This window comes from Pelmatolapia mariae, linkage group LG8 (genome assembly GCF_036321145.2).
Source record: "Pelmatolapia mariae isolate MD_Pm_ZW linkage group LG8, Pm_UMD_F_2, whole genome shotgun sequence".
Classification (NCBI taxonomy): Eukaryota; Metazoa; Chordata; class Actinopteri; order Cichliformes; family Cichlidae; genus Pelmatolapia; species Pelmatolapia mariae.
The window spans coordinates 15,127,964-15,142,662 of NC_086234.1; the positions used below are offsets into that span (position 1 = coordinate 15,127,964).

The 14,699-nt window shown below is 38.4% G+C and overlaps 1 protein-coding gene across 1 annotated transcript in view; it reads right to left on the reverse strand.

The window, feature by feature from the left end:
* Positions 1-14,699, reverse strand: part of LOC134633885 (protocadherin-15-like) — a 230,463-nt gene that overhangs the window by 43,036 nt on the left and 172,728 nt on the right. Inside the window, exons 27-32 of the mRNA XM_063483036.1 lie at positions 13,433-13,542; positions 13,067-13,207; positions 9,707-9,834; positions 6,439-6,669; positions 5,385-5,473; positions 1,018-1,194 (exon numbers count right to left, since the gene is read on the reverse strand). Of these exons, the coding sequence (XP_063339106.1) occupies positions 1,018-1,194; positions 5,385-5,473; positions 6,439-6,669; positions 9,707-9,834; positions 13,067-13,207; positions 13,433-13,542 (876 nt within the window). The remainder of the gene's footprint in view (positions 1-1,017; positions 1,195-5,384; positions 5,474-6,438; positions 6,670-9,706; positions 9,835-13,066; positions 13,208-13,432; positions 13,543-14,699) is intronic.

A 14,699-nucleotide genomic window follows, 5' to 3' on the forward strand; every position in this document is an offset into this window, starting at 1 on the left:
TTATGTGAAAAGGGAAAGACCATCTCTGAAACGAGGAGCGCGCCTAAGGGTACATCTGTCACCATCTTACAATGCTGTGATTGCAGCCATTCCCCAACTCTCTGTGAATGGTACTTATGGCCATTGATTGATGGTCTTTGACCAGTGGTTGCTGATCAATGGTCATGACAATTTGCATATCAAGGAACTGACCTCACAGCACATTGTTCATCAGTTGTGCTAGGTTCAGTCATTGTGCAAATGTACTGTTTATAAGGTTGGGAAACCTGCAGTCAGCTGAGACTGAAGAAGTCACTTGGATGAGTGCTGAAACATTTCTCCTACTGAAAACGCTACGTCCAGATGAACAGAATCAACTTTTTGGGGTTTAATTACCTGGATGATTGAGCATGCATCAAAACTGACAGCTAAAGTGGGTAGAGCAGACCAATGATCCCAAACACAGCAGCAAGTCTGCAACAAAGGGTTGCAATAGCCTAGTCAAGCTCAAGACCTCAGCACAACTGAAATGTAGGAGGATAAATGACTGCCTGCAAAATCTCAATGAACTGAAGCGTTTCTATAAAGAAAAACCCCCTACAACAATGTGAGAGACTGAGAAAAATCACACAGAAAACAGTTACTTCAAGTTATTGCTGTTAAAGATGGTTCTAGCTACTCAACCATTGGGTTGTTCTTAGTTTTTCACACACTGTCTCTGGATGTTGGCTCAGTTTTTGTTCAATAAATGATAGCATGGTGTAATATGTCATGTGTTGTAGTTCACCTGTGAATTTTAAGAGCTGCTAAGGACAAGAAAATAATTTATTATGTCCTGATATGTAAAAACTTAGAACTTAAATAAAAGATGGACATTCTTTTTACCATGACTGCATAGAATAGCCCTTTATTGTTATTGTACATGTACAACACAACTATAGGATGTAGCCTAACCCAGTTTTAATTGCAAAGCCATGTAGATTAGTTTCTGTTCTTTTCTATATATATATAAAGCTAGCTTGTTGGTAAAGTTCTTACTTGTAGAGCTCCTGCCTTGATACAGCTCTATTCGTCAGTGGGTCGATGGCATAAATCATAAGGTCTGACTTGGTGTAGTCTTCCTGCTCCATCCCATCCCCATGGCGGTGAGGTCCGATGGTTTCCACGACAACCTTTGCTCCTGGTATCTGTTCCTGGACATAGCGTTCCAAAATGCTGAGGATTGAAAAGATTGGATTTTGATATACAGCATCAAAGCATTATAACCCCTTCAGTATTCCCAGCATGACATCCACATACACACATTAATGTAGAGAAAAATACTGTTTCTTAGATCCAAACAAGTTCTCATATATATGGACAGACAAAGCCGTCAGACTCTAAACACACCACATCACACATACACACACACACACCACCACATGCACATTTTTAAAAAATCCTGTCAGCCAGGCAGACTCCTGCTGAGCAGTATTGATTTCTGTCCCCCCAGAAACACCTGCTCACAGCAGGAACACTCTAACTCATGTGTGTCTGCATGTGCATGTGGGTGTGAATCAGACAGAAAAGATGACAAGTGCTTTAAAACATCATTAACAAATTATACTGTATTTGCGAGGCAAAACAAAGCATCAGTCCAGCACCAGCTGTGCAGAGTATTTGCTCCGTGTCACAGAAAGGCCCACTGTTGAATGTGTATATAAAATATCATATCATGCAGTGATTTACGCATTTTGTATTTTGCTTGACTGTCGTCACACAAAAGAAAATGCATTTAGTGTTTTACTTTCCAGCTGCCACTGATGTGGGGATAAGGTCAGGTACTTTGAATATAGCAAGTGATATTTTACAGAATGTAGAGAGAGTAGGAGGCAGAAAAAGGGGATGACTGATAGCATAGGTAACAAAATAGCTAATGTTTGCCGTTAGAGGCTTTCAGATACCCTTTAAAATTGCTCTCAACAAAAGAGAAAACAATACAAAAGCTGTTCAGTACTGTGAAAAAGTTTTTAGTTACCGCTCATTTCTTTCTATTTTGCTTCCAAGTAACCAGATTTTCTTTCAATTTTTAAAATGGTCTTGAGCAATAGTTCTCCAGGCTTTCAGAGTTTTTCTTTGGATACTGGCTGTTATTTTCATCCCACTTCTTCTGGCTGACCACTTTCAGAGGAATTGTTCTTTTACGTTTGTTTGTTTGTTAGGCAATAACTGACCTATGAATCATTCAAGGACAGAAAAAAAGGAAAGAAGCCTGGACAAGTGGAGGACAAAAGAAAAACTGGCATGCCTAAAAAATTATCTACAGCAGATGAACTGTATCTGGTGTAACAGGGTCATAAATCACATTGTTATAATTACACAAAATGTGTTCTAAACCCCCAAACCGTTCCTTTTATACCTGACTTTTAGGACCTCCAAACCTGTAGTTATGTTCATTATCAGTTAGAGCCCCTCCTCATTCTCTTCTTCTTCTTCTTTGGTGCAACCTTATAAATACAGTGTACCCCTTTTGCCTCTCCCCTTTTCTACAATTCCCCTGTGGGAGAGGTTGGTGTAATTTCTTTCCCAACACTGTAAAACGCTCATATAATGCATATTTAGCCACCCGGATGTTTCTGATTGTGATTTTAGTTCAATTATTGTCATTATTAAGCCTGTTTTTTGTTAGATGTTATAAGTGTGTAGTACGTGTGCATCATAAATGTGTTTTAGGCGTCATAAATGCTAGCATGAATATATACTCCTTGCTAGCTTGGAAGTTGTGGTGGGTTGAGCTAACCCTCTTCCCCACTGTTTGTATTTGGTCGTAGGAGCTGGAGTGGGCAAATTATTTACTTGGAGGCCTTTCTTTCTTTTACCTTTTTTATCCGGTATGTTGGATTTCGTGTTGTTGTTTTTTTAATCTTATGTCAAATATGTTATGTGTAAATTCATACTTTATGTTTAATGTAAAAATAAATGCCAGCCCTTTTCTACAATTCCCCTGTGGGAGAGGAGCTGGAGTGGGCAAATTATTTACTTGGAGGCCTTTCTTTTTTTTACCTTTTTTATCAGACACAACACAGAATCACACCGGTTACACTGGCAGTCAATAAAACAGGAAAGATTCAGCAAACATGACACAGGACAGGTGTGCTGCCCTGTGTCAGCCTCATCAGAAATGGTTTCAGTGGAGAAATTACACAAATTACAAAAGAAGTGGAGTGAAAAGCAGTGGAAACAGGTAGGATGAACTTTTAACTGAAATTGCAATCAGTATTTACGGAGGTCAGGAGAGAGGTGAGTGTCTCAATTTGTCTACAGTTTGTAAAACACGGTAGAACTGATGAGATTATGGATGTAGAAATGTACTGTGAGATTATGATCCACCATGCAGTGCTATCTGAAAAGCTTTGTTTTTCAGCATGCCACTGATGCCAGGCAGACTGCCAGTGTTGCAAAATCATACCTGGATAGAAAAACACACAGTGGAACATTATCAGTCATGGATTGGCCTCCCCGGAGCCTGAACCTCATGCAGTGTAGGATCATCTTGGCAGAGAACACAACAAAAACCAGCCAACATCCAAAGAAGAGCTCTGAATGTTGTTCAAGAAGCCTGGAAAACGATTCCTGAAGACTATGCAAAGATTTTACAAAAACTAGAAAAAAATTCAGAGAGAGTTGAGGCTGTTTTGAAGAATAAAAGTGGTAATATTCACTTTCAAGCTTGTTAGTACTGCAAAGAAATGAAAGGGAGCTCAAGACTTTTGCACAGCACTGTATTAAAACTAGTAGCTCTTAACGTCAATTAAAAACAAACAATTGCCATTGTGCACTGTGTAACTGTGGTGGTTTGCATGTGCCTGTTATAGAGATTGTGCTCTAGTTTAATGAAACACTTGAGATCTTATTCTTACAAGGACATTTTCGGAAATCATTATAAGAGCACATCTAAATTTTAAAGACAAGAGTGTTTTTGCTCTTTAACTACTGTTGTTGAAAACCCCATGTGACAATTAGAGTTTAAGTCCCTCCTGTGGGGAGACACCATCGCTAAATCAATAGAAGGACTTCAAACTGTGCAAACTCGAAATAAATCAATTTGTGACTAAAACTTAATTTCAATGCTGAATGACTTAAAGAACAGTACACTTAGTCTGAAAACTTTTACAAGAGTTCTCTTCTTGTTGCTTGCACAGAGCTGGGTTTGTCTTTCACTTTTGTTACTCTGCTACTTGATGACACTGCAGGTATTTCAAGTACTGCTTTAAGTATTTTAAGGTAACCAGCAGTCTAGTTTTGATCTGTCTTATCAAGTCTAGTAAAACACATTATCCAAGCACCAAGTGAAAAGGTGTCAAAAAGTATATCCCTTATGTATTAGCCTTTATTGTCTAAGGAGCTTGGAAAGAAAAGCATCTGGACTTCAGTTTTCTTGAAGACGCTTCACCTCTCATCGAGAAGCTTCTTCAGTTCTAAGAGCAACTGGTGGAGAGTCCCAAATTTTAAGCCCTTTGGGAATGTCCCCAAGAGGGTCATGGACCCCCTATTGATCCTCTACCTAATCGCACAAGCCAAGGTGCTTCTCTTAGAACTGAAGAAGCTTCTCGATGAGAGGTGAAGCGTCTTCAAGGAAACTGAAGTCCAGATGCTTTTCTTTCCAAGCTCCTTAGACAATAAAGGCTAATACATAAGGGATACACTTTTTGACACCTGGATGACCGAGAACCTTTACAGAACTATTAGCCCTTACTGTTTTGATGCTCAAGACACCATTACCAAGCTATATTGCTAAAGGGCTAAAGGTATGTTAGCATACCAAGCTAGTATTTCTCTCTTTAGCAAATAAAAAACAACCTTTTGCACACTCGATTTTCCTGTATATACTGCCTGTCTGAAGTCCATTCCCATCCCTCTAATGTTTTTCCATCCAGAGAAGATTGTTGCAAAGGACTAAAAGTTCTTTGCAAAATTGTACTTTTGCTTTAATAAGGTTTTTGGACAGCAAAGACTTTTTCTGGCACACCTGACACACAGGTCAAATTGATCTCTTTCTGGTGTACAGCCATGCCCTTTGACAGCTGGAATAGTTACCAGGAGGCTCCTGCTGGCAGTCGGTTAAAATAAGGGATGATTTCTCTTAGAGTGAAATTATTTATTTTAAATAGAGCTCTTTCAATCTTGGTGTGTTGATGCCACACATTTCAGCAGGAAAGAAAACACCTGACCTTCATATATTTAAGTGCAGGACCGTTTATTAAAATCCACTGCTTCAGAGAGGATTAGATGTTTGCCTTTACAAACACCACAGCACTGCCTAAAGAGTTTTTTCTATCTTCTAGATAAACTACATTCATCATGTTGGATGTACAAATGGTTAAACACAAGCTTTTTGCTCTGTTGTCAAAAGCATCAAACGTTACCTCAGAAGCTTCTCTTTGTTTTTCTCCACGTACGTAGGAGGGACATTTGATACAACAACCTGCATGTCCAGCTGGTTCACGACTGACACCTACACAACAGGAAAGGAAAACTGAGATAAAAACTTGCTGAAGCACTTAAAATAAACCAAAAATAACATCCTGGGCTCTGATTTCGGTGCATCTTAACAGACAGAACCTCTACATGTTTAATAAATGCAGTCAAATGAATAACATTTCCCTTCTACAGCACACAAAATGTGCTTCAGTTTTGCCACAAATTGAATTTGTTTTTACACTTACCTGCTAAAGGATTTATGTGGCAGTGTAAGGGAGCAGTGGAGCACATGTAATTTAGCAGTTTGATTACATTTTTTATAGCTTGTTGGTGGTCGGACTACGTTCATATTTGCATAGTGTACTTTGCCATTATTTGGTCTAGGGTACTACAGAATCTGCAAGCAATTAACTTGACTATATTGGATGTAAATTAGTCAAATGTATTAATTATTCACAAATCAAGCCTTCTTTAGAAGTGACGTGGTTAACTGAGCAACCTTGGACTATAATTTTTTAGGTTAAAGGCAGGTATCAGACTAGTAGACACAAGATGCAGAGCTTAAAGTGGGATGTGTTATTTTTTTTGCCTTATGTGGGACCTTTGTGTGAACAAGTAGGAACTCAGATGAGCAACATATGTGATGTTTTGGTACTACATTTCATAAGAGTTTCTTATCAAATGTGCACTCTCACTCTTATCATATTTTTTAGAAAAATGAGTTCAAACTACTCTCTCTCATTAGCTTTAGTTAACCAAAGACGATTTCTCCCTGCAGGCATCGTTTTGCTGTGTTTACTTGTTCCAGTAAGAAGTCATTAGCAGCTTGCAAAGCTATCCTTTCAGTGTAGCTTCCTTCACACTATCCTAAGAGCAATAAAAATCTCATTGCACTAATCATGTCACCCAGTTCATTTTAGGTTGGACGCTTTAAAAAAAAGTAATCGTAAACCTGCCATTAAAATTTAATCATTGTAAAAAAACATAAATTATACATACCACTATATCTGCTTTGCTGCTGAGTCCTTGACCATAGTTGTCTGTAGCAACCACCTCAAACTTAAAATACGACCTCCTCATATTGCGGTACATGATAGCCGTCTTCACAACGCCGCTGTACGGTTCAATGATAAAGCCATCTTTGGTGTCTTTAGTGTCTTTACTAGCTGGAGGGGGGACGATCAGACGGTATATTATAGAACTGTAGTTACCAGTGTCTTTGTCCAGGGCCTGGAAAATAAGAAAAATAAGGACCATTAGATGGTATTACTGTGATCATAATTACACCGCCAAGCATTACCATAATCACTGTCATTATGAAATGTCATCATCATCATGCACACAAACACTATGATCAAGCCACTGTTGTCTTTTTGGGGTTTTTTGTAAAACAAATTCCATACGCTGTAATTATTATAATGCTGTTGGTCTGCTCTTTGCCTCCTTACCATCATCATTTCAGTCCAGGAGTTTGACACTATACAAGACACTGTCATGTACACTGAGTAGCGCAGGACTGATAGTGTGCCTCAGCTTTTACTCATCATGAGGTCACATATTATTTTTGCTTTTCTGGATTTTTAAACCTGTTCAAAGGCTTTCAGTTCTTTTATTTTTTTTAATGTGATATAATTCTGAATCAGAGGAAGGGTAAAAAGAATCCTTTGAAATCTGAGCAGATCATTTAATCTATGATTCTGGCTAACTATCATGTCTCTCCCTTGTTCAATATACATGCAAATCTCACATTAAAATCCAGACACACTCTCAGACAGACATTGATTTTATGCAGGGTTATTATAAGAAGGGCTAGAAATGTAGATATAGACACCTGCCACATCAAAGGTAAGATATGGTAGATAAAAACAAAGTAAAATGTTTTTTTTTCATAGCTAGGGAATAAAGAAGCAACAAAAAAGAAACAAAGGTAATAAGGAGAAAGATGAGATGGGGAAGGGGGGCGTACTGAAGGAAGAACAAATGTATACATCTTTTTCATTTTCTGGGTTCTTCCTTGCAGAGATGCATGGCTGAGTGAGGGTAACTTTTCAGCAATACATTAAAATGTGCAGTAGTGATAAGAGCTGCTTTAAACTGTACAGGGTGCAGGTCTCTCTGCTGCACCTATGAAGAGATATGTCCAAATCCAAGCAGGCCTGTGTCGTTCTAAAGTCGCAGTTTATTTGCCTTTGCACCTGTACACTTACCCAACTTCCTGTAAACATGAAATATATGAAATATGTGGGCACAAATGAATAATTGAGCAACAGCTGCAAACATTTCAATATGCTCATGCCCATTTTTACAGGAAATCAACAATTTGGGACCAAAAATAACAGCAAAAAAACCCCCTGAGTCCTCTGCACACCTAAGAATTATTCAGAAGCATTTTGCACAGATGACGCCAACACTTGGTGAGCAAGGTAGCACTCAGCCCAGAAGCAACGCTGCATCATCTAGCGAGGCATTTCCTGATCAAACAGACGCTGTTCCCATTAAAAAAGAAGAAAAAAAAAGATTGGATTGTAGCTCTGCTGTTTACCTTGTAATTGCCATGATGGAGGAAAAAAAAAAGTCCCAGCACTGGAAACTCTGATGGATTATTAAAGCTGGACTTTCTGTCTAGTATATTTTCATTTTATCAGTACCCATAACAACACAACCTCACCAAGCAGGCCTTTGCTTTAAGGCAATTTCTGGTCAACACACTAGTTAAAAGAGAGAAAGAAGCTTAAATGTCAAAGATTTACACAGCTGGAGTAGAAATAGCTACATTCAGCTGGGTTTACCACATCACATAGTTCTGCATGTGTGATTTAGCAGTTTTACACAACCCCAAAGGGGATTTATGTCCCCAGCTGGAAGTGAACCAGTGATTTTATTTTGCCAAGCAAATGTGTAAACCACCACACTACGGAGGCAGAAATGCAGCTGGAAAAACATTTTTAACATTTTTAACAGGCAAAAAGTGAAATTAATGAATTTAGAAAAAAATAATGGAAATGAGTGAGCTTGATTGTTGATATAGTCTAATCAATATTTGAATTATGGCATCCTCCGAGGGACAAAATAACACATCAACTCCTCCATGTGCAAATTGTAAACCCTAAAGGCAGAAACGTCCTGCATGTAGCAACACACAGACAAAAGAACATTTTGCCTGAAGAAGACGATTTGCGTGCTTCAGACAGATGAGATAGGATTATTCATACTTGAGATTGGAAAAGCACATTTCTCAAAGTTACTCTGAAGCTTTTGTCTCACTCCCTTTTTCATTTTGATGCTACCATGTGTACAGCTAGCATCCCTGTCCATCTTTCTAGTCACTCCCTGCTGTTATCTATTCATCCACCATAGATCATGTATGTCTTCCCTGCTTTTTTTCAGTCCAGTCAGTTTGTCTCTCAGCAGGGTGTCAGCTCTCTTTATCTAACCATCAATCCTTTCTCCTCCTTTAACCTTTAGACATATTGCCTCACTCTGTGGCAATTGAGCCTGCAACCAGTTTTTCTCTCTCAGTTTATTTAAATTGTTTAAAAAGCTGGTTCCTGTAATCCAGCTTCAACCAAACATAGTTCTAACCCATACAAAACCCATATGTAAGCCCCAAACCTCAGGTGTTTGAAGCAGAGGAATAGCAAATTGAGATACTCGGTTCATGAGTGAGAAAAGCACATCGTCTGAACTTGTGAAACATGCTCTCCTGATGCTCTCATCGTTCCTGTCACTCTCGCTGGAATGATCTAATGAAGGAGGAATATCTAAGAATGATCTTAAAAATGGTAATAAAATATTAAAGTGCATACTTTTCTGCCAGGGACCCTGCCTGGGTCTCTTGTGGCATCCAGGCTCATTAAAACATATTGCAATTTCTAAGATAGAGGCTGAAAGAGATAGGCTCCGTGACCCATTTAGGGTCCTGAAAGGCATTTTAATAATACGCTCAAGTTGTTTACAGTTACATGAATCTTTGTAGCAGTCAGGTATATGAAAGGGAAACAAAGAGATTTCTCAATCAACAGAGAAAGAAAAATCATACCTGTCAATCATGATTTTTGTAATACTTGAATAATTTTAAAACAAGAAAAAAAATCTATTTCCAAACAAGCACTGTGTAAGCAGTACCTTACAATATAGTAAAATCCATACTACAAGCCTACAAAGTACATAAATCGGGGTCTTCTTCTAAGCCTCTACTGTAATTAGCAATTTGAACTGTATGTTTTATGCTATTTGTGTTAATAGGCAGATCTTTGTGTAGTTGTACCTGTACTTGCAAGACTGAGGTGAAGGTTTTGGCGTCTTCTGCAACTCCTCCAATGTAGAGAGGTCTAGTGAATTCTGGCGCATGGTCATTTTCATCCTGGACATCAATCACCACTTTAGCTGTGTTAGCTAGAAAACAGAAACCCAAAATACACATTATGATACACTTTTCCATAAAGGAGTGCTTTTGTGAAACACATACAAGGACAAGCACAAGCAGCATTGACTGGCTGCAGTGCTGTAGCACCAGTAATTTCATCCTTCAGGTTCCAGTCAGCAGATTGTTAATCGAGCTAGCTTGAGTTAGCCGATAGCTTAAATAATAGCAATGACCTAAAATACTATGGTGAAGGTTCAAAATAGAGCTTCACAAACCAAAAGGAGACGTCCCAGTGGGTACATCATATTTTATATAGAGTCTATGCCTGTGTCGCATAACAGATGTGTTTCAGGTTGTGGAACATTAATCAGATTTACTCCATGTTATGAGTTCAAGACATCTCTTTTAGATTTGATCACTTCCTTTTTAGCCCTGTAAAGCCTGAATCATAAAATAACTGCCAGAAAATTGTATTTTTTTTATAATTAAGTATTTATTGAAACGTCAGACTATTTCAATTTGCATATATCTGTTTTAATTTGTATCATTTGCTACATTTGGCATTTTTGTCCAATTTATTGCTTACAAATGTATTGTTTCAGTGGTCTTAGGTGTTTCAAATTGATTTGAAAGTTTGATTTTTGTGGTTTACGTTCATATTATCATAGCCGCTCATTGGCCACAGCTTCTAAAAGAATGCCACTTGATTTAGATTTATGTTAAAAGCACATTGCGTACTCCTAGGAAGTATATATGTATAGGCAAGTTGGTATCCAAAACTGGTCTGACAATGAATAAGAGTTTAAAATTTACAGCTATATTTACAACTTATTGCCACCATTAGCAAAGGTGAAAAAAAACCTCTCCCAACCAACCAACCCCCCCAAAAAACACCAAAAACAAAAGAAAACCTCAGAGTTAAAGTAACTAATCACAAGCATTTCCCTTCATCAACAGCTATGATTAATTCGGCTACAATTAGAAGCTTCGAATGAAAAATCTGATTAAAAGAATCTCCTCATCTCTTTCATCAGTACTCTAATGGTGGGCTCTCATCAGATTTCATTAAAAAGCTTTGGTATTGCAAACCATCCCAAACATCTATGCTTCCATTTTGATTCAAATGTCCCTAAAAAGTCATTGGCGTGCTGTGGTATGTGAACTATCTGTCAAAAGAAATAACCTAGACTGTTCAATGAATGTTCTATGTATTGCATTGAGAAGCTGGAAAACAAATTGCATTTTCAGGGCATTCAAAGGATTTCAAAACATGGGTTAGTTAAGTGAACAATGACTAAAGGACTTCAAGTTCATCATCTGAAAGTATGCTGTGAGATATTTAAGACACTGCTCAATGTGGAGTATGCAAGTAATGGAGCAATAACATTGACCTGAAGGATCTGATCTGATTTTTGAGACACATGCGTCAAGAAATCTCAACCCTTAATGATAACTGACAGCATCAGAGACGTCTTGGCATTTCCAAGGCAACTGTCTTCACAAGCAATGTCTTTGCCAAGATTAAAAACCAGATTTTGCATCAATAATTCACGTTTTAGTACTGAAAACACATGCATAGAAAAAGCTGCTTTAAATGTCTTACATATCCTTTAAATATTCAGTATAAGCTACTGTGTTTTGTATTTGTTAATTGTACCTCAGAATGACTCACATTCAACCTTTATCTGGCCACGAACAAGAAATTCAGAATCACACCCACGGAAAACTGCATCACAATAAATCAACCCGACTCGGTTAAAAGGTGAATCATGTCAGAAAGACAACACAAACCCAGGATTGTGAACTTTTGTTTACTTCAATACAGACGAAAGAAGAAAAAAATTCCCTTAATAAACTTGCACTGCTGACAGGATAAAGCAAACAATATTCAGCTTATCTTTAACAGGCATCCTTAAAACACAAGAGCAAAACATATAGTTTCAAGCCATATCTTCACTTGAATTAAAAAGCAGGATTAACATATTGTTGAAATCTCCTATTGATTTGTTTCCTGATTAAAATGCGCACCGAGAAGAACTGAAGGAGTTCTGCTAATGACTACAATGACTTGTAGCTTTAATCCCAGCAGAATTCTTCAATTCAAATCGTTTAAATGAAACAAGAACAGCATGTGGTAAACACTATAATTAAGGAAGAGAGACCTTGGTAGCTGAACATCAATTAAGAAGAATGCAGATATGTTTTCAAAGCAAAAACACCAGCAGGCAGATGGAAATCGCAGAAACAAGAGGCAGAAACAATTAAAGAGGGGAAGGAAAGCCACAATTTCGGTTTTAGTCAACACTTGATCTCACATGCAATTTTGGCAACAAAAAAAGTAAAAAGAAAGAAAGACTTGAAAACTTAGATTACAGCTGGTTTACCACTGAACTGACCTGCACAGATCACTGAGTACCAATTCTTGGGACAGACTGGAAAAAGTTACAGCTTTACAGATATGATCTTCAATCTTCCAGCCCACTTGCCAGCTTATTTTCCCACTTTGATCATAGCAAACGCTTTTTGACATTTGAGAAATAAATTCTGGGCAGTTATATAATTGCACATGTGCCGAGACCTCCAGTGAGAGGCAATGAGACACAAATCTAGCATTTTTTTAATCAACATCAACAGTGAAAGCAAACAAACTGGCAAAACCACAGCTTTGATAGAAATCTAAGCGAGAAGAAAAAGTTGCTTTAAAGGCAACACTAACCGCCAAGGTAGAGTATAATAAAAAGTATAGCTTTGTAGAGCGTGTGCAAGGTGAAAGTAGAGAGATGTAAGCTGTTTTAACACATGCGCTGCAGCTCTGAACGTGTCTTGACATTTCCCTCATGAAGATGCATATGATAATGCAAATGTTGAATCGGTCAGAAAATAATGTTTAAGCTGTCAGAGCTCAGGACAAAGTATGTGTGATGTCAGATGTCAGTTTGAGAATACTAAATCTTCCCTCCTAGACATTCCACGGTAATCTGTGAGTGATGTTATTGTAAGGTGGAAGCATTTAGGAACCACAACAACTCAGTCATGAAGTTTGCTGAGCTATGCAGAAGTTACCAGTGCTCTGCTCACTGAGAACCAGCAGATGTCCAAAACTCCTCTAGCGTTAACATCAGCAGAAAACTGTGCACCAGGAGCTTCATTGGATGGCATTTCATAGCCGACCAGCTCCTGTAGGTGGCCCGGTGCTTTTTTCCATATAGTGCACCAGTATATTAAAAAAGGTCATGAGGTGTCCTGTCATCAGGCACTTACTTTTTGAGGGAGCTCTCAGGTTTGAAGACACCACTCTCATGGAGTCCGCCTCTACCTTCAAAACATAGCTGGCATTGGTCTCATAGTCCAGGGGCTTGGCAGTGTAAATGACTCCTGTTGTTTCATTTAAAGCAAACACACCTGGGTAGAACAAGACAGAACAATGAAGAAAGATAGAAGGGTGGCATATAGTTCCATAATGTTCTGTATGAATCAGTTAGTGAGTGGGATGCCGACAGCTAGTGAGTAGCGTTTTATAGACTGAAGTGGAAGTCATATAATGTCTCCTGAGCATACAGTAACAGATTTTGAGCTCCACAACCGAACACAGGAAAACTCTGTATAACCAGCTCTAAGTTTACTCACCACCCTCGTTGCCTTCGATGATGGAGTACACGATAGTTTGATTGACAGCAGCTGCTAAGATGACTCCCACTGGGGTTCCAACAGCAGCCTCCTCGCTGACTGGCAGAAACCTGGCAATGGATCAGTCAATCAATACAAACTGATGAGAAAATGAAATATGTATGTGTACACTGTGGGCCAACCTTTTCTCAAAGGGTAATCACATTTTGGCAAGTTCAGTAGACGTGAGAGTTGAATCTGTAAAATACTTCCAAGATATTTTTTCCTTCCTTCATGCTTACAGCTATATGATCATTCAAACCCCAGAGACAAAGTCTATAAGTAGTGTTTACATTTTTAAAAAGCTGGATTGTATAACAAATGCGTAAGAAGTTGCTCTTTGAAACTGCGCTTAGAGATAAAGCAAGACTTGGCAGCTGAACAACAGCTTTTTTAATGCATTTAATAAACAAATTCACTTAATCTTTGACAACACTCCTGTTTATATTCCTCAGTACAGTAATGTCAGACACCATAGATCAGTGTATTGCTGTTCTCCAGCCAAATGTCAGTTAAAGGATGCCAGTGACAGTGTTACAAAACACAGCAGTCAAAACAGCCTCTGCTCTCACTGATAACATGAGTTGCACACAAAAAATAAAGTCATTAAGGACGTTCTTTAAGCATCTATGTGTTGATTGTAAAGTCCGATGTTCAACTGAGAACAAATAAAAAAATATGCAAACTAACTGAATGGCATTTGTTCAGGCATCCTACAAAATACAGCTGAATCAGCAACCAGCAGAACAGCTGATGGATCAGCTGTTACCCTTTTATAAATCCTTTTAGCAAATCAACAGGCTGCTCCATGTAAGTTGCTTTAGCCTTCCTGCAAAGCTGCTTTGCAACCCACCTCGCCTCCTTTTCATGCCATGCCTGATCTAATCAGTGCCATGTTTTTTGTCAGTGTATTCTCTAATGTGGGATGTTGCTGCTTCTCTCATTGGCTTAACATTCAGTTGGACGGGCGGGCAGATCCAAAAATATAGTCAAAGAGCCAAATGCGACAGAAAAAAACCCAGAGCATCAATGGCATAGCAGCTCATCTGATCCATCACAGTTCACAGGTTATTGGCCGTAAAACGACTAATGTGATCTTGACCTTGATCACTGTGTGTAATATTTACTAAAAACGCTGCAGAAGGAGTGATGATTCTTATGATTTGTGGACAAGCTCATTGACCCACTGGCTAATCATCTTCAAACTTCTGCTGAATTTAAATAAAGG